Source organism: Rhineura floridana, chromosome 5, assembly GCF_030035675.1.
Source record: "Rhineura floridana isolate rRhiFlo1 chromosome 5, rRhiFlo1.hap2, whole genome shotgun sequence".
Taxonomy (NCBI): domain Eukaryota; kingdom Metazoa; phylum Chordata; class Lepidosauria; order Squamata; family Rhineuridae; genus Rhineura; species Rhineura floridana.
In genome coordinates this window covers 147,980,009-148,002,264 of record NC_084484.1, presented here as the reverse complement: position 1 = coordinate 148,002,264, position 22,256 = coordinate 147,980,009, and the positions used below count along the sequence as shown (strand labels likewise).

The 22,256-nt window shown below is 45.8% G+C and overlaps 1 protein-coding gene across 2 annotated transcripts in view; it reads right to left on the bottom strand.

Annotated features, from left to right (window-relative positions):
* Positions 1-565: 565 nt before the first annotated feature.
* LOC133385417 (beta-1,4-galactosyltransferase 3-like) overlaps positions 566-22,256 on the bottom strand; it is a 41,118-nt gene continuing 19,427 nt past the window's right edge. Inside the window, exons 4-7 of one of the 2 annotated variants that reach the window (XM_061628390.1) lie at positions 21,949-22,139; positions 19,719-19,841; positions 1,914-2,018; positions 578-1,201 (exon numbers count right to left, since the gene is read on the bottom strand). In XM_061628390.1, coding sequence (XP_061484374.1) covers positions 1,033-1,201; positions 1,914-2,018; positions 19,719-19,841; positions 21,949-22,139 — 588 coding nt within the window. In that variant the 3' untranslated portion in view covers positions 578-1,032. Of the gene's footprint in view, positions 1,202-1,913; positions 2,019-19,718; positions 19,842-21,948; positions 22,140-22,256 lie in introns of both variants that reach the window. The other variant, XM_061628391.1, reaches the window with a different exon arrangement.

Below are 22,256 nucleotides of genomic sequence, written 5' to 3'. Positions count from 1 at the left end.
TGTTTTCCGCCCTAAACTTGCAGTCTTGCACTCAGATTTTTCAGGACACAATGCAGTGATACAGGCCTTTTTCGAGACACAGCTCTTCAGACAAAAAACCCCCCAACAGCCACAGCAAGCTAGAATTAAATACAAGGGCCAAACTAAGTCTACAGAGCAGCTATGTACAAACTAGAAGTGGGTGTTTCTAATTTTAATAAAAGTGCTTGGGGGTGTGAACCTTGTACAGTCTCGCACTTCAGTGTCACTTATCTCCTAAGCCTATCTTAAGATGGAACCAATTTAGGTAAGACTGCAGTGAAATGGGTCATCCAACATCCACACTTTTTTTTTTTGTAAATTAGTCATGCTGCTTTTTATGGGAAGGAGGCAAACAATCCATTGCAAATAATTTGGACCTGCCATATATATTAAAAAAACTTGTGGAACAATGTAAAGCCCCTGAGGAGAAGAATGTGTTCATCAGTATTACCTGCTCTTGACCAGAACGATGATCCTTTGGAAAAGGAGGTAACAATTGCAGCTGGCATGAGGCAAAATGTTGGTACTCAATTGAGTTTATTTAAATTCATTGAAAAATAAACTTTTACAAAAGTAACACTTTGAAATACATGTAATACTTAACTGTAGTCTTAAACACTGGTGCAGGAAAACTGAATTTATGAAGAACAATGCTCTAAAACAAAGATGTCTAAAATAGGACAAACATCCAAATTTACCTTATATTCAGATGGTTGCTAAGAGGATACAGTAATGTCAAGTATCTACATCACAGTGTAACCGGTTATATGATCTAACATTTGCTCTTCAAGAAGAGCTGTGCAGGTAAATAAGAGTAGGGTTCAGTAGACAGCACGCTTCACAATAACTACATGTTTTCTTTGGGGAAAAAAACACCTCGATATTCCTGTGCATTCATTCCTGATTTTTTTTACTGCTTGTAAATAGAAGCTCAAACAAAGGAAATGCATCTTTGAGTCTATGTACCACACAATCCTTTCGTAGGCAGCTAACTCCAGTACTGTAAAAGAGTCAAGCTTTGTTCCTTTTGCTTTCACCCTCAGGTGGCAGCACTGGTGCAGCTCCAATATCCACAGTAATGTTAAAGTAAAGAGGATACTTTGTCTTTGCCAGAAGTTTGTACTCCAGAGAATTCATTCCATCATCTTTCCATGTTTTCTTAGTGTTCGATATAGCAGGGCTGAGGGGAAAAGTAAATGTGGACTTATGTCAGCCAGAAACAGTAGAGAGAGAAATGCAAATGAAACAATGTTACAGCTCTAGGTTTTCAGCAGAAATTAAGATGTTTTCTGATGCTGCAAAGCATGAACAGACAGGTGAACTCTTATCTAGGGAAAACCATTTCCAGTAGGAGGAGCCTCACTTTAGAGTTCATAAACAACATTCAACACCAAAAAAGACAGCTGCAGTTTAAGAGTCTGGACTGGGTTTCAATCTGGGTGTGATGAAGTGATTTAAGAGCAGTACAAGAATCTACTTGATATACCTCTGAGTATATACAGGATCTCTCTGCTCAAAACAGCCACAACAGCTGTGATTGAGAAAGAGTTTCAAGGCCAGATGATGTTGCTGCTAGGCACCCTGCTCTTCATTTTGCAGCAATTCCTCTAGAGATGTGAACCACATTTTGGGAACTCCTCAACTTTTGACTATTTGGGAAATGCTTACCAATAAGGCATTTAACATTTTTGTTCCATCCTGCTGGTAGAGTTACATTGATAAACATTGTATTGGCGGTACAGAAGGCTACAAGTCTGTGCCACTTAAAGGTTCATCCTGACTCAAGGATGATTATGTGGTTTGATGTGCTGCTGCTTCAGTATGTCTGAACAAGCCCTATCTACTGGGAAGAAGAGTAAACAGAAAGCGGGGAGGAGAAAATCTGTATTCACCTTTTAAGGTTCTCTGCACGCCCAGGTGCTTGTCCATAGTCTATCATTTTGTAACGTCCAAGATAAAGTGGAACCCGGTCTATTCCCATTCCTACTAAAGTAATCCTTTTGAAATGAAATGAAAAGATAGTGAGAAAGCCCATTTCAGAGCATTTCAATAAAAAATGGTCAAACCAAGAAAACTGCAAAACAGCTGAAATGGTTAGGACTGGCATATTCTAAGTCAGTGTTCAATTCCCTCCATGGCTGATCATTGTTAACTATTTCTGTACAGCAGAGTATGGCAGACATGAGATAGTTGAATAATTTGCTCTTGGTGGGACGAGTTACATTAGATCAGGCCAGTCATGTTCTTTCTTGTGCACATTGTCCCTCTCCGCTCAAAACTTGCTCTGATATCATCATCTGTATGAAACCCAAATTAAATTGGTTTTCACACCAGCTTCCACTCTGTACCAGGTTTAGGATTAGCAAGCCAACTCTTTGAATCTCATCTGGTGGGGTTCAGTGCTCTTCCTTGGACACTGCAATTTTTTAAAAAAGACAGGGCAGGCACACAAACACAGTTCTAGATTTGGAACCAATCACAATCCCTTGTGGCAATCCTTGGTGGGATATTTTCCTTTTCACATGTGAGATCTAATGCAACCACGTACCCTAACAGTGGTTTACAACCTCAATGACCAGTATGAAAAGCTGGCAATGCAGTGACAGAATGCAAGTTCAGTTAGCAAGGCTGCCTTACAAAATACTTTCTCATCAGCTATTCTACACTATTTTAAATCATATAATTCATTACTGAATTCAATAATATTATTAAAAGGAAAATTGGTGGATTCTTGGCCTCACAAAAACTATTTGGTATTACAGGAATGCAGCAGGGAACCCATGGGAGTGGTCAGCAAAAATACTTTTAAAAAAATGAACAAATGGGGGGGACAAGGGACACAAAAACCATTTGGCATCACATTACAGTTAGTAAATTTTAACAATTAGAAACAGTCCACAAGTTAGCCAGCCCTCTGTTAAACAAATCCTACAAAGAGTCCCATTTAATTTTTTGTAAACTGTCAACACTGTTCAAGTAAAGAAGAAAAACGTTCATCTTTCCTTAAGACTTAGCCAGCATGAATTAGGGCTGATCTTAAGTTTTCTCAAACTAGCAACTGGCTGACATTTAATTAAATCTCCAGTAAGGAATTGTCCTATCACCTTGTATTTACCTACACAACTGTCGTATCTGGAGGCTTGTATGGATGACCTTTTATCTCAGACACCAATCTCCTACCCTCTATCACAAGCTGCTTTAGAAATTTCTGAGCAGCTTGTCACAGGTTACAAGGAGTTGGGAAACAACAACAGAGTCAAAAATTTCTGTTTACTGCATTGTAGCCTCAGGATTTATTATAGTTTTTTATTTCTTATTTTATTATTTTATTTATATCCCGCCCTTCTTCTCAGCAGGAGCCCAGGGCAGCAAACAAAAGCACTAACAACACTTTAAAACATTATAAAAACAGACTTTAAAATACATTAAAACAAAACATCTTTAAAACCTTTTTTTAAAAAAGCTTTGAAGACCTCTTTAAAAAGAAAAAGGTTAAAAATGTATTTTTTTTAAAAAAAAAGCAACATGTCCTCTCGACCCTTGCCGTTCTTGGCTTATTAAAGCTTGCTGAGGGGGTTTGACCAAGTGGATCCAGGGTGTGGTCAAAGCATCATTGCAGAAGGGAGTAGTTCCAGCTGCCCTGAAAGAGGCGGTGATCATTCCGGTTGCAATTACCCCCTTCTTAGGGAAGGTGATTGAGAGGGTTGTGTACAGTACTCTTGGATGAAACATTATCTTGACCCGTTCCAGTCTGGGTTCAGGCCTGATTATGGGACTGAATTGGCCTTGGTCGCCTGATGGATGACCTTTATCGGGAGAAAAACATGGGGAGTGTGACCCTGTTATTTAACAGACCCCTCCAAAGTCCTTGGGAGTGACAGCTTTCAGAAAACTACATGCCATTTCAGCAAAGAGTCTCTGCTGGAACATCTCAAGTACCACATGCCAGTCATCTATTGTTCCAGGAAAGTACAGAGGACTGAACAGGACCAAAGCAGTACGATATCTACCCTATAAAAGAGATTATAAATAGAGGTGGTTGATAAAATCATGAGAATTTCAGGGTTGGCTTTGAATTAAGTCTTCAGAATATGTTTGCAGCAGAGTTCTGCTGGACAGCTTCTTCTCCTGGTTTACTGCAATTAGGCCTTGGGCATAATTCCACAGAAATCATTAGCCCATATGTTACCAGCTTGCTCATACATTTTGGTACACAAGCAATTTGTGAGTTGGAAGAGTAGAGTAGAGAATGAAAGGCAATTTTCACCACAGTATACTAGGTGAGTAGCTATTTACTAATATGGTATAATCTGATTGACGTGAGGTAGGTGTGCTAGCTACAGGAGATTAGACCAGATGACCTTTAGACCCATTTAATTCTTCCAATTCACTGACGCATTGCTATGAGAATGGTCCATTGGCCTCACCTGAAGGCTGAATTTCACAGGTAAGCCTGCCATCACTTTGGGCACTACTGCCATCTAGCGTCCGAAGGCAAGAATGCACTGAAGTCAAAACCTGGGGCCTCAGGCCCCTCCCACTCCAGTTTCATTTGCGACGAGTCCGAAGTGGCATATCTAAAAGGAACAAAAGGCCAAGAGGCCCAACAGCAAGGAAAACAGAGACAACATCCCTTGAAACAACAGAGAACAGAAACTGCAACATAGTAATAGAGGTTTTGACTGAGGGAAACAGGGCAGAGCAGTAAACTTGCAGCAGGTAAACTGTAAAGGTGGAACAAAACATCCAGATATCCCCCACCAGGGAGGGACGTGATGGCAGGCTTACCTGTGAAAATCACCCTTAAGGTGAAGCCAATGGACCGTTTTCCACAGGTAGCCTGCCATCACTTTGGGATGTACCAAAGCAGGCCCCCAACAGGGAGGGACCAGAACCTGTTTACTAATCAGAAAGGACATGTTGCAGGACACGTCTCCCGAAGGAGGCATCCGTAGAAGCATACCGATCAATCTTATAATGCTTCACAAAGGAGTTAGGGGTAGACCAAACCGCAGCTCTACAGATGTCTGCAAGGGGTGCATTAGTTACAAATGCAGCCGAAGTAGCCGCTGATCTGGTGGAATGGGCCGGGATATTAGACAGCACTGGGAGGTTAAGGGACTGATAAGCCAGGGTGATACAGGCCCACAGCCAACAGGACAAAGTTGATTTGGAGACCTTTTCCCCCAAGGTCCTAGGGTGAAAGGATACAAATAAGGATTCTGTCTGTCTGATGTCACGGGTGCGAGAGAGGTAAAGTTTGAGGGCTCTCCGAACATCCAGCGAATGCCAGGCCTTTTCCAGGGGATGGACCGGCTTTGGGCAGAATGATGGAAGCACAATGTCCTGGCTACAGTGGAATAAGGAGTTGACCTTGGGACAGAAGGATGGGTCTGGCCTCAAGACCACTGAATCCTTATGAAAGATGCAGAGATGGCGGGCCGATGACAAGGCTTGCATCTCTGAGATCCACCTCACGGAAGTAATAGCAACGAGGAACAGGACCTTGAAGGACAACAGTCTGAGAGGTACTGAAGCCAGAGGTTCAAATGGAGGGCGCTGTAAGGCTTGCAGGACTTTCGAGAGACTCCAGGAAGGAAAGTAGTGGCACACAGGTGGAGAAAGGCGGGTGGCCCCTCTTAAAAAGCGTTTGATGAGCGGGTGAATGTCCACGGGGGCGGCCGATGAGGAGACGGACAGGATTGAAGAGATGGTGGAGGCATGGAGACGCAGAGTGTTCGGCCGCAGTCCCATTGTCAGACCTCTGTATAAGAACTGTAGAACATGGTATACAGTGGCTTGAGAGGCCGGAAAGCCCTTAGAGGTGCACCAGTTGGAAAAGGCACGCCAAGTACTCTGATAAATGCAAGTTGTTGACGGTCGTCTCGATGTTAGGATAGTGTCGACCACCCCCTGGGAAAGTCCGGCAATATTCAGCTGCCTCTGTTCAAAAGCCAGGCCATCAGGCTCCAGGTACCTCAAGAAGTAACGAGGCAGCTGGCAATTGTGGCTCGAGGCGCAGAGGTCCACTGAGAGAACGCCGAACTCAGAGCTGGAGAAGGTCGAACACTGCCGGATGAAGCTTCCATTCTCCCGGGCTCACATGCTGTCTGCTGAGCCAATCGGCGGTTACGTTCAGAACTCCGCTGAGATGTTCCACCTGTATAGACAATAGATGGTTCTCAGCCCAGTCGAAGATTTGGGTCGCCTCTGCCTGAAGAACTCGGGACCTGGTACCCCCCTGCCTGTTGAGATGAGATTTTACGCATACGTTGTCTGTATGGATGAGCACGTGCTGCAGGGAAAACAGTGGCTGGAAATGCCGGAGGGCCAGATGAACAGCCCTGAGCTCCAGCCAGTTTATGTTTTGACTTAGGTCTGCTGTGGACCACACACCCTGGACAAAACTGGAGTTGCAGTGGGCTCCCCAGCCTGACAGACTGGCATCTGTGGTGATTATGTCCCTGACTGGCTCCCGGAATGGCGTACCCCTGCTGAGGTGTGCCGTCGTTGCCCACCAGCGGAATGAGTCCCTCAGCGATGGTTCCAGCGGAATCACGCGATGGTTGGACATGGCAATGTCTGCCTGAAAGAGTAGGAGGGCCCATTGTAAAGGTCTCGTGTGATGTCGAGCCCGCAGGACGATGTGAATGGTGGAGACCAGTGACCCAAGAAACTATGCCAGAAACATGACATCTGCCCTTGAGCGATGCGTCAATAAGGTTACCATGGCTGTGATGGAGGCAATACGGTCTGGGGACAGAAAAACCATAGCTAGAGACGTGTCCAGCATGGCTCGCAGGTGCTGGAGGCGCTGGGTTGGCTGCAGATGACTCTTTTCGATGTTGACCAGCCAGCCGTGAGAGTTTAGGGCCTCTAGAGTGAACTGGAGCTGTCTGTTGGCTAGGTCCTGGGAGCACGCTCAAAGGAGCAGATCGTCCAGATAGGGGTAAATATGAACCCCTTGTAGGCGGAGGAAAGCCACCATGGTGGCCATCACCTTGGTAAAGACTCCAGAAGCCGATGTAAGGCCGAATGGCATGGCACAGTATTGGAAGTGGTGCTGGCCGAACGAGAATCTCATGAATCGTCTGTGAGCCGGGCAGATTGGGATGTGTAAGTAAGCGTCCTTCAGGTCGATGGATGCTAGGAAATCCCCCTGTTGCAGTGCTTCCACAATTGACGCCAGTGACTCCATCTTGAAGCAGCTGTACTTGACGAAGCGGTTGACCCCCCTCCATGAAGAGTCTCGCTTGGGAACCGCGAAGAGAACGGAGTAGACGCCTTGCAACCTTTTGGATGGTGGTACTGGCTCTATAGCAGCTATGTCGAGTAGATGACGTAGGACATCCTGCATAACCATCCTGCGTGACTTGGAAACGGGGGAGAGGCAAAATCTATCTGGGGGGATCCGCCAAAATTCTATGTTGTAACCCTGGATGAAGATGAGCCTGACCCAAGAAATGTGTGTCAGGGTGAGCCAGGAGCTTGCGTAAAAGGAAAGTCTGCCTCCAATGGGGATGGCGTCAGAACTGCCTGCGCTGATGGGCTCCTCTGCCATAAGAGGAAGAGGGGGCTTGCCTGTCTTGGTATTGGGCTCTGATCTGGAAGCGTTGTCTGGGCCAGGGTGCCCTGGAGGAGCGAAATTCTGTAGACCTGGCGTCTCGTCCTCGCCCGCCAGGCCGCGCCCCCTGAAAGGGCTGGAAGGAGCAGTAAGGGGTAAATCGCCGAAAAGGTCTGCGGTTGTCTCTTTGGGCTGTGGTTAAGGTAGGTTTTCGATTGTCCTTGGGGTCAACCAAGACCGCTTTAAGAGCATCTTCACCAAAAAGCATACAGCCCGAGTATGGAGCCATAGACAGGTTGGTTCTGGCGGTAGTGTCAGCGTTCCAATGTCGGAGCCTTAGAGTTCATCGAGCTACTATTTCCGCAGCAAGGGCCCATGCTCCTTGGTGGGTTGCGTCCAACGTGGCATCGGCCACAAAGGCAGCTGCCTTATGTAATTTGAGTAGGCCCTTTCGCAACGTGGCTGGGTCAGGATTAGGGTCATCCAAAAGGTCATCGAGCCACATCGTGGAGGCCCGGATGGAATGTGCAGATGCCTCGTGGTTCTTACAGAGGACAAAGTCGAGCCGCCTCTCAGAGGGATCTTTGAACTGTGAGTCATCTTCTTTCGGGAGGAGGGACCGAGAAACCAGATTGGAGATTGGTTGGTCCACCCCAGGAACATTCAGAAAAGACATGAATTCCGGGGCCAAGGTATACAGTCTGTTGGCCAACGGCGAGAAGCGATGCAGGCACAGGGGACGGGCCCATTCTTCCTTGGCCAGCTTGTTAGTGGGATCTGGCACAGGGATAAAATGATCCACTGATCTGGGGGACTTGAGAACTCTGGCACCCTTTACAGGAGGGGCAGTAGGTTGCATTTGTGCAGGCTGAATGCTGAGGGTGTCTATTACTCTGCAGGAAAGAGGGGGGGGCTAATCAGCCGGGTCAAAGAGGCGATAAGAGTAGTCCTTGTCCAGATCAGATTCTCCACTCCATTCATCAGGGTCAGCCTGCAAGAAGGGTAAGTAGTCGTCCATCCGTGAGGGCTCCCCGCCAAATCTGCCCCTAGAAAAATCGAATGGGTTCGGCGAGGGTGGAGGGACGTCATCATGACAGCCAGGTTGTCATGCAGAACTGGACTGCCGTGAAACTCCAGGCTGATGGGATAACTGTGCTTGAGGCTGAGGTTGAGCTTGGGAGAGACACCCGAGTACCCCTCGCAGTTGTAACAGGAATTCTGGAGTCAACTGTAGCCCTGAAGGAGGAACAGAAGGTACAGAATGCTCCTGTGTAGGCAGATGAGGCTGCACTGGTGGAGTCAGAGGGATATCGGAGTCGCAAGGTGTTTGGCTGGGAAAGCCTTAAAATTCGTCCTCTGATGACCCAGAAGGGGATTGAAAGAGCGCAGGTACTGCTTCTTGCGCAGGCTTCTCCAAGACCGTGGGCAGACAGGTATTTATTCTTGGCTAAGGCCTCAGTGTGCTTATGCTTAGATGGTTTGTGTTGAGGTGGGGTGATGCATTGATGACTTGCCGCTGAGGTTTGCACCGCCTCAGGATTCTGATCTGCCATGTCAGGGTCTACATACACGCACACAATGGGGAAGGTGCGGTAACATGCCTGTGCCGTGAGGTGGTGAGGAGCAGGATGCACAATGGAGAGCAAGGTGCCAAGAGAAAAAATTGACTAAGTTCACTATGGCACCAAAAAATAGGTGGGTACACGCCCACAAAGGAGGTAGTGATACCGCACTGATCAATCAGGGCGCCAAAAAGGTGAGATGCAATATTGGCCACAAGCTAAGTACACGCACACAATGGGGAAGGTGTGAGACCGCTACAATACACTGCCAGGAAAAAAGTTGTTTTTAAAACGCAGCGTGGCCCAGAGCTAGATCCACGCACACAATGGGGAAGGTGCGGTACCACCAATGTGAACTGAAGTAACGAGTGCGCCACCAGAAAAAGGCTTGCATCAAAATTGGGTGCACATAAGTAGATACACACACACAATGGGGAAGGCGTGGTATCCCTTTAACACAACTTGCTCAGGCTATGCAGCTCTCACAGGCAGCATGGAGTTGCAATACTGTTGAGACACTGAGGAAGCATGAAAAACGAAACCTACAAAGACGAAACTAGAATAAAAATGGCGGCCGAGGTAACTGGGCAGCCTAGAAAGGGCCACTGCAAGGATTAGCAGGCAGCCGGGAGGAACCGCTGCTGTTTGGGGCCGAGAAAACGACCTCCATGTGGTTACACGCCTCCGGAGGAAAAGAGACGGCGTGGGGAGGAGCAAAAATCACCACCGCCTCTGAAAACGGATGCCAGGGGAAGCAGCCAATACAGGAGAGGGAGCCACAGCCGCAGGCTCCTGGCTGGAAGGGCTAAACGCTGCCCTGGGATTGCGGCAACGGGCGGAAGACTGGCGAGGGAGCTGCAGCTGCAAGCTACCCTATGCCAAGGCCAAAAAGGAGGAGGGGGAGCCACAGCCACGGATCCCCCAAACAAAGGAGAGGCAGCCGCTGCTGCTCGAGGAAGCCGCAGCAGCGCGTCCCTGAACAAAAAGGAGACAGCCGCGCTGCACAGGCAAACGGAGGGAACAAAACCAGGTCACCAAAAAGAAAAAGAGGGGAAAAATACAAGAAAATATTAACGTAAAAATAAAAAACGGGAGGAAGGACAAGGCACAATAAGTCCCACACACTCCAAAAACCAAAAGGGGAGGGGGTGTGTGATGTTCCTGTATTAATGTATATATGGTAAGTGCTGTTCGTATAGAAGATATGTGGTAAGTGGAATGAAAGAGGAGGGGGGAGTAAATGAGCAGTAGAATGCTGGATGATTGGCTGAGTGTTGGGATGGCTGAGAGTATAAATGGAAGGATGACAGTTGAATCTGGGTGGACAGTGGACGTTAGTGGGTTGTTTTGGTGGAGTTTGGAGGTGGGTGTGAGTTGGTGTATGTCAGGAGAGTGTGGAGAAAGAGGGAGGTGGAGTTCGGATTAGTAATAAGTCAAATATCATAGTAATAGATGAAACCATAAGCTTGTAGATCATTATCAAAGTTATCTTGTTATTAATGTTATTTAATAAATACTATTTTGGTTTACCAGAGGCCTGATCCTTGGCTGGGGTTTCACAGACCAAGGCTGAAGGGAAACAGTAACAAATGGTGGCAGCGGTGAAGAGGAGAAGATAACATTATAAGTATCCAGAGCAACCCCGAGTTATGAGTTATCTGCATTGATACAAGGGGGTTGGGAACAGCATAGGCACGCAGTCACGAATGTAACCGGATAGAGAGACTCAGGCAAGGTCTCTGGGAACATTGGTTGTAGAACGTGACTGGTGGTGCTGCCTAGCAGGGGGATCTATTGAGATCTGTGCTAGAGCGGAGAGGGAAACCATAAAAAAGGACAGTCCGGACTGGTGGAGTCCCTGGTGGTGCCTAGTGACAGGCAGTAGCCACGAGCAGGTAGGAACCTGACAGGGAGAGCCAGGGAAGGGCGTCACAGGTGTTGGCTGTAGCGGTGGGATACGAAGAAAAGAGAGTCCAGATACGGACAAAAGAGAGTCCCTAACAGTGGTGTGGCAAACAGAAATAACAAATAAAGATTACTTGTGAGAGTGACTGGCAAAGAGTGTGTGGCAAAGAGTGAGTGAACTCCAACACCATGGCTGAATATATAAAGATGAAAAGAGAGGAGCTGGTGGAGAAGTGCATAACATTCAATTTACCTCACGAGGGTAAAGGGGTAGATGAACTGAGGGTAGCACTAATAGGATTTACAACTTTCCAGCAAAAACAACCTGTCAGGGAAGAGACCCCAGAAGGGTATTCAAGCAATCCCGCTTATATAGAGTATTTGAGAGAGAAGTTAAGATGGGAGGCTGAGGAAAAAGACAAGCAGAGGGTCTTTGAAACGGATGAGAAAGAAAAGCAGTGGGAGTTGGAAATTGAGAGATTGAGGAGGGAGGCAGATGTGAAGGAAAAGCAGAGAGAGTTGGAATTTGAGAGAATGAGAGTAGATGCTGAATTACAGGTGGAAAAGTTAAAATTTGGAAGAGAGAAGTTTCATTCTGATGAAACAAGAAAGGACAGAAATGAAACAAAGATAAAGGTTACACCGAAAGATTTTGCAGTGTTTGAGCCGGGACAAGATCCACAAATTTACCCCAGCACTTTTGAAAAAGCGGCTCAAATGTGGGGGCTACCGGAGGATAAATATATGCAATATTTATCGAACTTGATCAAGGGGGAGTTGGCAGAGGTATACCAATATTTCCCCTCAGACAGGCCCGTCACATATGCCGAGTTTAAAGAGGCAGTATACAAAAGATTCATACTGGGACCTGACTACTTTAGGACGTTATTCCGAAACTGTCAGATCCAAGCAGGGAGGTCTTTTGTTGAACTGGGAGCAAAGTTGATGGATATATTTGGAAAGTGGATGAGTAGTGCCAAAGCTCAGTCAGTGGAAGAGGTGAAAAGCCTCATGATACTGGATCAATTATTCCATCAGTTACCACCAGAAATAAGGCTCCTGGTCAAAGACCGTTCCCCTACATCGGTGCAGGAGGCCGCAGAGATGGCGGATCACTTTGCCTCCAATAGAACTGGCTGGGTGGGGAAAACATCAAGAGAGTTTAAACCCAGACCATATAATGGTGGCAGAAAGGATGTGGTACCACAGCGAGTGAGTCCTCCAATAAAATCTGAAGGGCACAGGACACACCAGAGTGGATCTGTGTACCCTAAAATGGAGGAGAAATTATGCTATAAATGTGGTAGACCGGGGCACCTACGTTTTCAATGTGGGGCTGCCAACCCCATTAGTAATCCTGCTCAGAGAAGGGCAGTAAAAACAGAACCAAAAGAGCTGGAAACAAAAAAGGTTCAATTCTGCCAGATAAACTGGACAGAAGTAAAAGACTTTGATACGAGTCTAAGAGAAGAAGTGTGTGTTCAAGGGGCAAATTATTGGGCATTGCTTGATATTGGTGCCGCTCAGACGTTACTGAGGCCAGATTTAATAAAATCTGAGGAAATATTACCTCAGGAAACGGTGACTATCCAAGGAGTGAGGGGTAAACCAGAAAGCTTACCAATGGCCCTAGTGAAAATGCAGTGGAGAGGCAGAGAGGGAAAATATAAAGTGGGTATTAATGCCCAACAACAAGAGCCAGTGATACTGGGAAGAGATGTAATGGGGGCACAAGGAAAAATGTATGTGGTGACCAGATGACAGCTTGACAGAGAGACAGAAGCCATGTTAACAGAGGCTGAAGAAAACAGGGTGCAACCTGTTATCGAGCCTAAGGTCACCATAGCAACCCTTGGCAGGCCTGCTGAAGGAGACAAACTGTATCAAATGGTCTCTGGGGAAGAGGCAGAGCAGTTCAGGGAAGAACTGAATAGGGATACAAGTTTGAAGCAAATAAAGGAGCAAGCCCTGACACAAAAGATTCCCTTTACTGACAAGCTGAGGAATCAAATTGTGTGTGAGAATGGGATTTTATATAGACTGTGGATGCCTGCTGAGAGAAAGGATGAATGTGAACCAGTGAAGCAATTGATAGTACCTAGCAAATACAGAACCAGATTGCTAGAGGTAGCCCATGATGTCCCATGTGCAGGACATCTGGGAATAAAAAAGACCAAGAGGAGATTGGCTGCACACTATTATTGGCCAAATATCTCCGAAGATGTAAAACAACATTGTCTATCTTGTGGTATATGCCAAAAGGTGGGGAAAAGTGGAGTAAAGACTAAGGCACCCTTAAAGCCCCTTCCTATAATTGGACAACCCTTTTATAGAGTGGGAATAGATTTGGTGGGCCCTTTTTCCAAACCCACAAGGCATGGCAAGAAATATCTAGTGGTGGTGGTGGATTTTGCCACCAGGTACCCAGACGCGGAAGCATTAAGATCCGTAGAAGCCCCTGTAGTGGCAGAGGCTTTGTTAAAAATCTTTATGAGGCTGGGTTTCCCTCATGAAGTGCTGACGGATCAAGGCAGTGTATTCATGGGAGAAGTGATGCAATGTATGTGGAAGTGTTGTGGTCTAAAACATCTAAAGACCACCACTTACCATCCAGCCACTAACGGATTGACTGAAAGATTCAGTGGGGTTCTGAAGGGCATGATAAGAAGTTATGTTCAAGAACACCCACAAGACTGGGATGAACGTTTGGGGTGCTTCTTATTCGCGTACAGAGAAGTCCCTCAGGAGTCAACAGGCTTCTCACCCTTTGAACTGATGTTCACTAGAAAAGTGAGGGGACCCTTGGAACTGTTAAAAAATTCATGGGAAGGAACCCTGGGAGAGTACAAAACATCTGTAGTTGATTTTGTATTAGACTTCCACAGCAAATTAACATCGATGATGGAAGCTGTACAAAAGAATTTGAGTCAAGCTCAGGAGAAGCAAAGTTACTGGAATGACAGAACAGCCAGGGAACGTGTGTATGATGTGGGAGATATGGTTATGGCATTCATACCCAGGAAACATGATAAATTACAGGCTAACTGGGAGGGACCATATACCATAAGAGAAAAGCTTGACACAGTGACGTATGTAATTACCACAGCATTAGAGGCATTAAGAAAAGCAGGGCTAACAATAAAAGCTAAGAAATGCCAGTTTAGATTGAATGAGGTCATCTATTTAGGACATAAGGTGGGGAGTGGGAAAATAACCCCCTTATGGAGCAAAGTTGAGGCAATACAATCATGGCCTATCCCCTTCACAAAGAAACAAGTTAGGGCATTTTTAGGTGTGGCTGGATTCTACCGAAAGTTTGTGAAAAATTTTGGGGAAATAGCGACCCCCTTGCATGAGCTGACAAAGAAAAAGTGTGCTGAACGTGTGGTATGGACGGATGAATGTCAAAAGGCTTTTGATCTTTTGAAGCAAGCCTTGTGCCAAGGACCTATATTGATAGCACCAGACTATGAGCAACCATTCATCGTGGCTACGGATGCATCGGACCTCGCGCTGGGAGTCGTCTTGCTGCAGGAGAGAGGAGGCACCAGACATCCGGAGGCGTATCTTAGTCGCAAGCTAACATCGAGGGAGAAGAATTATTCGTCGGTCCAAAAGGAGTGCCTAGCGGTCGTGTGGGGACTGAGCAAGTTGCGCCCATACGTGTGGGGACGAAGATTTACAGTGACGACAGATCATCGGGCCTTGTTATGGTTACAGACTATGAAAAACCATAACACTATGCTGCAGAGGTGGTCCTGGGCTCTACAAGACTATCAGGTGGACTTCAAGTTCATCAAAGGCAAGGACAATGTATGGGCCGATGGACTTTCAAGGCAAGTGGCCGGGACTGCAGTGACGTGACGCAGACGTAGGAACAAAAAAGACATTTTCCCCATAAAGACTTGGTTTTATTGTTAACGCGGCGTATGAATCCTAGAGCAGGAATAATACTCTGCCGTTATTTTTAAGGGGGGGGGAAATGTGATGTTCCTGTATTAATGTATATATGGTGCTGTTTGTATAGAAGATATGTGGTAAGTGGAATGAAAGAGGAGGGGGGAGTAAATGAGCAGTAGAATGCTGGATGATTGGCTGAGTGTTGGGATGGCTGAGAGTATAAATGGAAGGATGACAGCTGAATCTGGGTGGACAGTGGACGTTAGTGGGTTGTTTTGGTGGAGTTTGGAGGTGGGTGTGAGTTGGTGTATGTCAGGAGAGTGTGGAGAAAGAGGGAGGTGGAGTTCGGATTAGTAATAAGTCAAATATCACAGTAATAGATGAAACCATAAGCTTGTAGATCATTATCAAAGTTATCTTGTTATTAATGTTATTTAATAAATACTATTTTGGTTTACCAGAGGCCTGATCCTTGGCTGGGGTTTCACAGACCAGAAGGGAGGGTAAGGTAATGACCAAGGCTGAAGGGAAACAGTAACAAATGGTGGCAGCGGTGAAGAGAAGATAACATTATAAGTATCCAGAGCAACCCCGAGTTATGAGTTATCTGCATTGATACAAGGGGGTTGGGAACAGCATAGGCACGCAGTCACGAATGTAACCAGATAGAGAGACTCAGGCAAGGTCTCTGGGAACATTGGTTGTAGAACGTGACTGGTGGTGCTGCCTAGCAGGGGGATCTATTGAGATCTGTGCTAGAGCGGAGAGAGAAACCTAGCGGGGAGACATGAGGGTCCTCTAATTGCTGTAGTGATGGGCAGAGGGAGGTATGGTGTTATGAGAAGGACATGCCAGGTAAGGGGAACGCAGCCCAGACATGTTGTGGCTGTGCCTTGTTCCGGTCCTTCTCATACCCACAGGGTTGTTGGTTGTTCTCTCAGCCAACTCTCAGATCTCCAGCTGCTGCTTTTTAATGCCAGATCGGTACATAATAAAATCCCCCTCGTCCATGATTTGATTATGGACGAGGCAGCCAATCTGGCATGCATAACCGAGACCTGGGTGGGCGAACAGGGAGGAGTTAGTCTCTCCCAGATATGCCCACCGGGGTATTCGGTTCAGCATCATGGTAGATCTGAGGGTCGGGGAGGTGGGGTTGCTGTGGTCTATAAGAGTTCCATCTCACTCACCAAGCACCATGTCCATACAAGTACTGGTCTGGAGTGTTTGCACCTTGTGTTGGGCCAGAGGGACAGACTGGGAATCCTTTTGGTGTACCGCCCACCTTGCTGCCCAATGGCTTCCCTAACTGAGTTGACGGAAGTGGTCTCGGAGGTATTGTTGAGATCCCCCAGACTATTAGTACTGGGAGATGTCAACATTCATGCCGAGGCTTCTTTGTCTGGGGCGGCTCAGGACTTCATGGACTCCATGACAACCATGGGGCTGTCCCAATATGTTAGTGGCCCAACACATATATCGGGGCATACTCTCGACCTTATTTTTGTTACTGGACATGGGGATAGTGATCTGGACGTGGGGAGTTTTACATCTCTCCCTTTGTCATGGACAGATCACTGCTTGCTGAAGTTTAGACTTTCAGTGACCTTTTCCCTCCGCAAGGGTGGGGGACCTATTAAATTGGTCCGCCCCCGGAGACTAATGAATCCTGAAGGTTTTCAAAGGGCTCTGGGGGATTTTCCGGCTGATAGGACTGGCGCTCCTGTCGAAGCCCTGGCTAACCTGTGGAATGCAGAGATGGCCCGGGCTGTCAACACGATCGCTCCTGCGCGCCCTCTCCTTTGCAGAGCTCATTCAACTCCTTGGTATACTCCAGAGTTGAGAGCGATGAAGCAAGATAGGAGGCGGCTTGAGCGGAGATGGAGACGAACTCCCGACGAATGCAATTATACGCTGGTTTGTGCTTCCACCAAGTGGTATGTAGGAGCGGTGAGGGCGGCGAAAAAACAACACTTCGCCGCCACTATTAAGGCATCTCTCTCCCGCCCAGCGGAGCTTTTTAGAGTCGTCCGAGGGCTACTCCATCTAGGCCTGCAGGACACTGCAGATACATCGGTGGCCCACTGCAATGAGTTCGCTGAGCACTTCCAGCATAAGATCTCACGCATTCGTCGGGACCTAGACTCCCATTTTATAGCAGCTAACCCTAGTGAGGTGTCTGCAGCACAGTCTTATCATGTTTCGTTGGATGAGTTTCAGTCGGTTCAGTTCGAGGACGTGGACAAGGTGCTTGAACAGGTACGTGCAACCACTTCGGTACTAGATCCTTGCCCCTCTTGGCTAATAAAAACTAGCAAGGAGGGAACAGTTGGCTGGGCCAAGGAAGTGATAAATGCCTCCTTGCGAGAGGGAGTGGTCCCCGGTTGTCTGAAAGAGGCAGCAGTGAGACCACTCCTGAAAAAGCCTTCCCTGGACCCAGAGGATTTCAGCAGCTACAGACCAGTGGCGAACGTTCCATTCCTAGGCAAGATCTTGGAACGAGTGGTTGCTGACCAGCTCCAGGCGCTATTGGATGAAACCAATTATCTAGATCCATTTCAATCGGGTTTCAGGCCTGGTTTTGGCACTGAGACGGCCTTGGTCGCCCTGTTTGATGACCTTTGCCGGGAGAGAGACAGAGGGAGTGTAACTCTGTTGATTCTCCTTGATCTCTCAGCGGCTTTTAATACCATCGATCATGGTATCCTTCTGGAGAGGCTTGCGGAGTTGGGAGTTGGGAGTTGGAAGTACTGCGTGGCAGTGGTTCCGCTCCTACTTGGCGGGCCGTCTCCAGAAGATAGTGCTTGGGGAACATTGCTCGACACCGTGGGCACTCCAATGTGGGGTCCCGCAGGGTTCGGTTTTGTCTCCCATGCTTTTTAACATCTATATGAAGCCGTTGGGTGCGGTCATCAGGAGTTTTGGCGTGCGTTGTCACCAGTACGCTGATGACACGCAGCTCTACTTCTCCTTTTCATCTTCTTCAGGTGAGGCGGTCAATGTGCTGAATCGTTGCCTGGACGCGACAATGGACTGGATGAGAACTAACAAACTGAGACTCAATCCTGATAAGACTGAGATGCTGTTGGTGGATGGTTTCTCCAATCAGATGGTGGATACATATCCTGTCCTGGATGGGGTTACACTCCCCCTAAAGGAACAGGTTCGTAGTCTGGGAGTCATTCTAGACTCTTCCCTGTCACTTGAGGCTCATGTAGCCTCGGTGGCCCGGAATGCGTTCTACCAACTTCGGTTGGTAGCCCAGCTACGTCCCTACCTGAGTAAGGAGGATCTTACATCAGTAGTACATGCTCTGGTAACCTCACGTTTGGATTACTGTAATGCGCTCTACATAGGGCTACCTCTGAAGACGGTTCGGAAGCTACAGCTGGTGCAAAATGCGGCGGCCAGACTGCTAACAAGAACTAAGTGATCTGACCATATAACACCTGTTCTGGCCCGCTTGCACTGACTTCCAATACGCTTCCGGGCCAGATTTAAAGTGTTGGTACTAACCTACAAAGCCTTATACAGCGCGGGACCACGATATCTGTCGGAACGCCTCTCCCGTTATGAACCGGCTCGTACACTACGGTCTGCTACGAAGGCCCTCCTCCAGGTCCCGACCCATAGGGAGGCCCGGAGGGTGGTGACAAGATCAAGGGCCTTCTCAGTAGTGGCCCCCGAACTATGGAATAGTCTCCCCGAGGAGGTGCGCTTGGCGCCGACTCTATCATCCTTTCGGCGCCAAGTTAAAACCTTTCTCTTCTCTGAGGCATTTTAATTCTTTGTTAATGATTGTAATGTTTGTAATTTGATCTTAGCTTATCCAGTTTTTTAGATTGTGAAATTTGATTTTAGATTGCGATGTTTTTGTATTTTATTGTATTTTATTGTATTTATGTTCACTGCCCAGAGAGCTATTGCTAGTCGGGTGGTATATAAGTTTTAAAAATAAAATAAATAAATAAAAAAGGACAGTCCGGACTGGTGGAGTCCCTGGTGGTGCCTAGTGACAGGCAGTAGCCACGAGCAGGTAGGAACCTGACAGGGAGAGCCAGGGAAGGGCGTCACAGGGGGAAACAAGGGAAAATAGCCAAATACAATAAGAAATAGGAACTTAGCTATGCTCTGCCAGGAATCCAAATGCCTCGGATGAAGGCAAGAATGAAAGTGGAGTGGGAGGGGCCTGAGGCCCCAGGTTTTGACTTCAGTGCATTCTTGCCTTCGGACGCTAGATGGCAGTAGTGCCCAAAGTGATGGCAGGCTACCTGTGGAAAATTCTGGAGACTACCAGCTTTAGACTCCATAACAAGCTTTTAAAATAATCTGGAGGCCTGCTAGAAACCTAGCCACTTAAATGGAATGGGTTAGATCCGAACAACTGGAAGGCATTGTTCCACAAGCTCTTGCTTGCTTAAGAGTTTGCGCAAATCGATAGAACATACAGGTTGTATAGTAGTTTTTATGCTTCTCTTTGTTCCAAAGGAGAACATAGTAACTGTATTTAGATTCATTTTTCTCACAGTTTTCTAGCAAATGGTGCAAAGCAGCTCTTCTGTGAGAAGAGCTACCACATGCAGAAGAGCACCTTTAAATCCAACCCATCAAATGAAGTAATTATTAACAACTGCTGAACAGAGGTCATATTCGGTAATGGACACCTCTCACATTATACTTTTTTCATGGGCACAATATTCAACTGCTTAACTGTTTTTATGTCTGAATTTATCCCAGCCCTTTTCAATGATTGTTTCTCACAGTACCTTTCAGCAATGTTATCATCTTCACCATCACTGTCCCAGTAGGTATTTGGGAACCCATTTATCTTCATGTACTGCTCTGGGGTCAAAGCAAATACACCACCAAAAAAGGACCAATATGGGAAACTACAGAGAAAAATAAACCTAAATCAGTGTGCAAATTTTTTTTTGCAGTGATGAAAGCAACGAGTACATGCATTCATTATACATGTGGCTGTACAACAGACTATGTTTTTCTTCAGTCCTACATGGAGCATCAAGACACGATGACTTTCACATTCATGCAAATTTAATGCTTGATGTTGTACCAGAAAGGGTCATCATATACCAAAATGGAATGAATACATGGAGTATTAGTTACGGAAAAAGCTCAAGCCTTCAGTTTGTTTAAAAGCAGACCTTCCAAGTTTCAATGTTCTTCTCTCTTGCATCTCAATGTGAAAGGCTACGGTCCTAAGCATACTTAGATGGAAGCAAATCCTATTAGAATAAATGGGAATGACTTCTAAGTAATCACATATGTAACATCAGGATGCAAAGCACAACAGCACTGTCCAAATTGTTACTTAAGGCAGCACAGTATCATGGTGCTACCCTGCCACTGAAACAAATACTTTGGGCAAAGATTTTAGTGGTTTATCCATATTATGTTCATACAGAGGAAATAGTGCCAATGCATTCTGAAAAAGTTTTACAAGTTAAGTCTGCCACACTGCAAACTAGCTGAGAAATAGCACAAACCTATACAATCAAGCATCAGACAGGCACCTTTGCTGTATTCTTTTCAGTGCCTGCTAAAAACATTTCTATCCAGACATGCGGATATTGATGTGTTCTAATCCCTTATTAGTTTACTGCTGTTTTAATCGTCTTTTAAATATTTTGTTTGTTTTTAACTGTTTTATTGATAATTTTAATGTTTCTTGTAAACCACTTAAAGGTTTTCTTACAATGAATGTTTTTGTTAAATAAATATAAAATTGATATCCAATGTTTGCCTGATTGTGCAATGAATTTCAGCTTGTGAAACAGACCTTCCCCTTTCTCTCCCCCCCCCGAGTCCCCCAAATCTTCTCCAGAGGGTCCGCCATCCCTCCGGAGCAGACTTTGGGAGCACACAGGGGGCGGCAAGAGGAAGTCCATACAATGTTGGATGTCACTGAAAATCCTAAAAGAAAAAAAGGGTTTTATCTACTTGCTAAAATACTTGTATGAAAAAATACAAACTCTGCAACTGTCAATAGAGAGAACTTTTTCCCTTACCACAGAAAGAAAAATTAGAAGAAAACCAAGTTGCTTTTTAAAATGCTTTTGAAACTGCTTAAAGCAAAAACAAAAACAATAAGTAAATTTTATTGGTTTAAGGGGATTTTGTAACCTGCAGTAAATCATAAAAATACTCAAAAAAAAAAAACCAACACAGGTTTGGAGCAGCAAATTCACAGCTACCCAAACCACAAATTCAATCAACAATGCTATCCTATACGTATCTATTCAAATGTAAGTCCAAATTTGGGACCAGGTGACCCCCAGGAAAGCCTTACCTTGCATATTCATCTGATCATTTTGATTCTTGGCAAAGCAGTTCTGTACTGTATGCTTCTGTGGTACCTCTTATGTCCACTCAGTCCAGCAGCTGCCTTTTAGAATGCATTCTCAGTGAACCTTAGGCAGGCACTTAGGTATTGGCACTTATGACATATTAAGCTGATTTACTGATTTGTGATGTATTTTGTACTTGTTTTATAGATGTAATATTTTTGTTGATTGTATGCTGTTCACCACCACATTTTTTCTTAATGTTGGAGGTATAGACATTTTTCCAGTAAAAATAAATTACAAATAAATCCAACGGGACATTTCCAAGTAAGAGTAGAAGATTACAACTCAAAGTGCTAAATAGAAAGTGCTCATGCAAGAGAACACCTGTGTGGTGTTATGCTCTGTACCTCTAGCCTTTACTGTCGAGGTGTTAGAAGGGGAATATGTACAGAACTATTCTACTTAGTTGCTTCATAAATAGTAAATCTGCCAGAACCTGAAAAGGTTCTGGGATGGTTTACTGAGAAGCACTTAGTCCAACATTAGCACTTGCAATTTAAAAACATTGATTTAATAAATTCACTTGAATTTGTACTACTTGTAGTTTTCCATTTTCATTTTCATTCTCTTCCTCTCCCCAATCCCCCATTATGGTTTCTAGGAAAGGTGCACCTATTCTTTTGGATATTACCTGTAATATAACTTGTCAATAGCGGTAGACAGGTGTCTGGGCGAATAATCATCACAGACATATGTATTATAATCATTTTCTGGAATGAGGTCCACATCATGCAGAAGCAGGCAGTCCCAGTCATCATCTTTCATGGCCTCACGGACTCCAGTGTTAAGGAGTTTGGCTCTGTTAAATGGACCACTTCCAGCCTGGACAGAGAAAATGAAACTCAGCCATGGAACACAATAGAGGGCACTCATATTATCTGTACTGTATTGTGACCCAGTGAATGTAGTGTACTCAGACTTTCAAAAAGCTTTCAACAG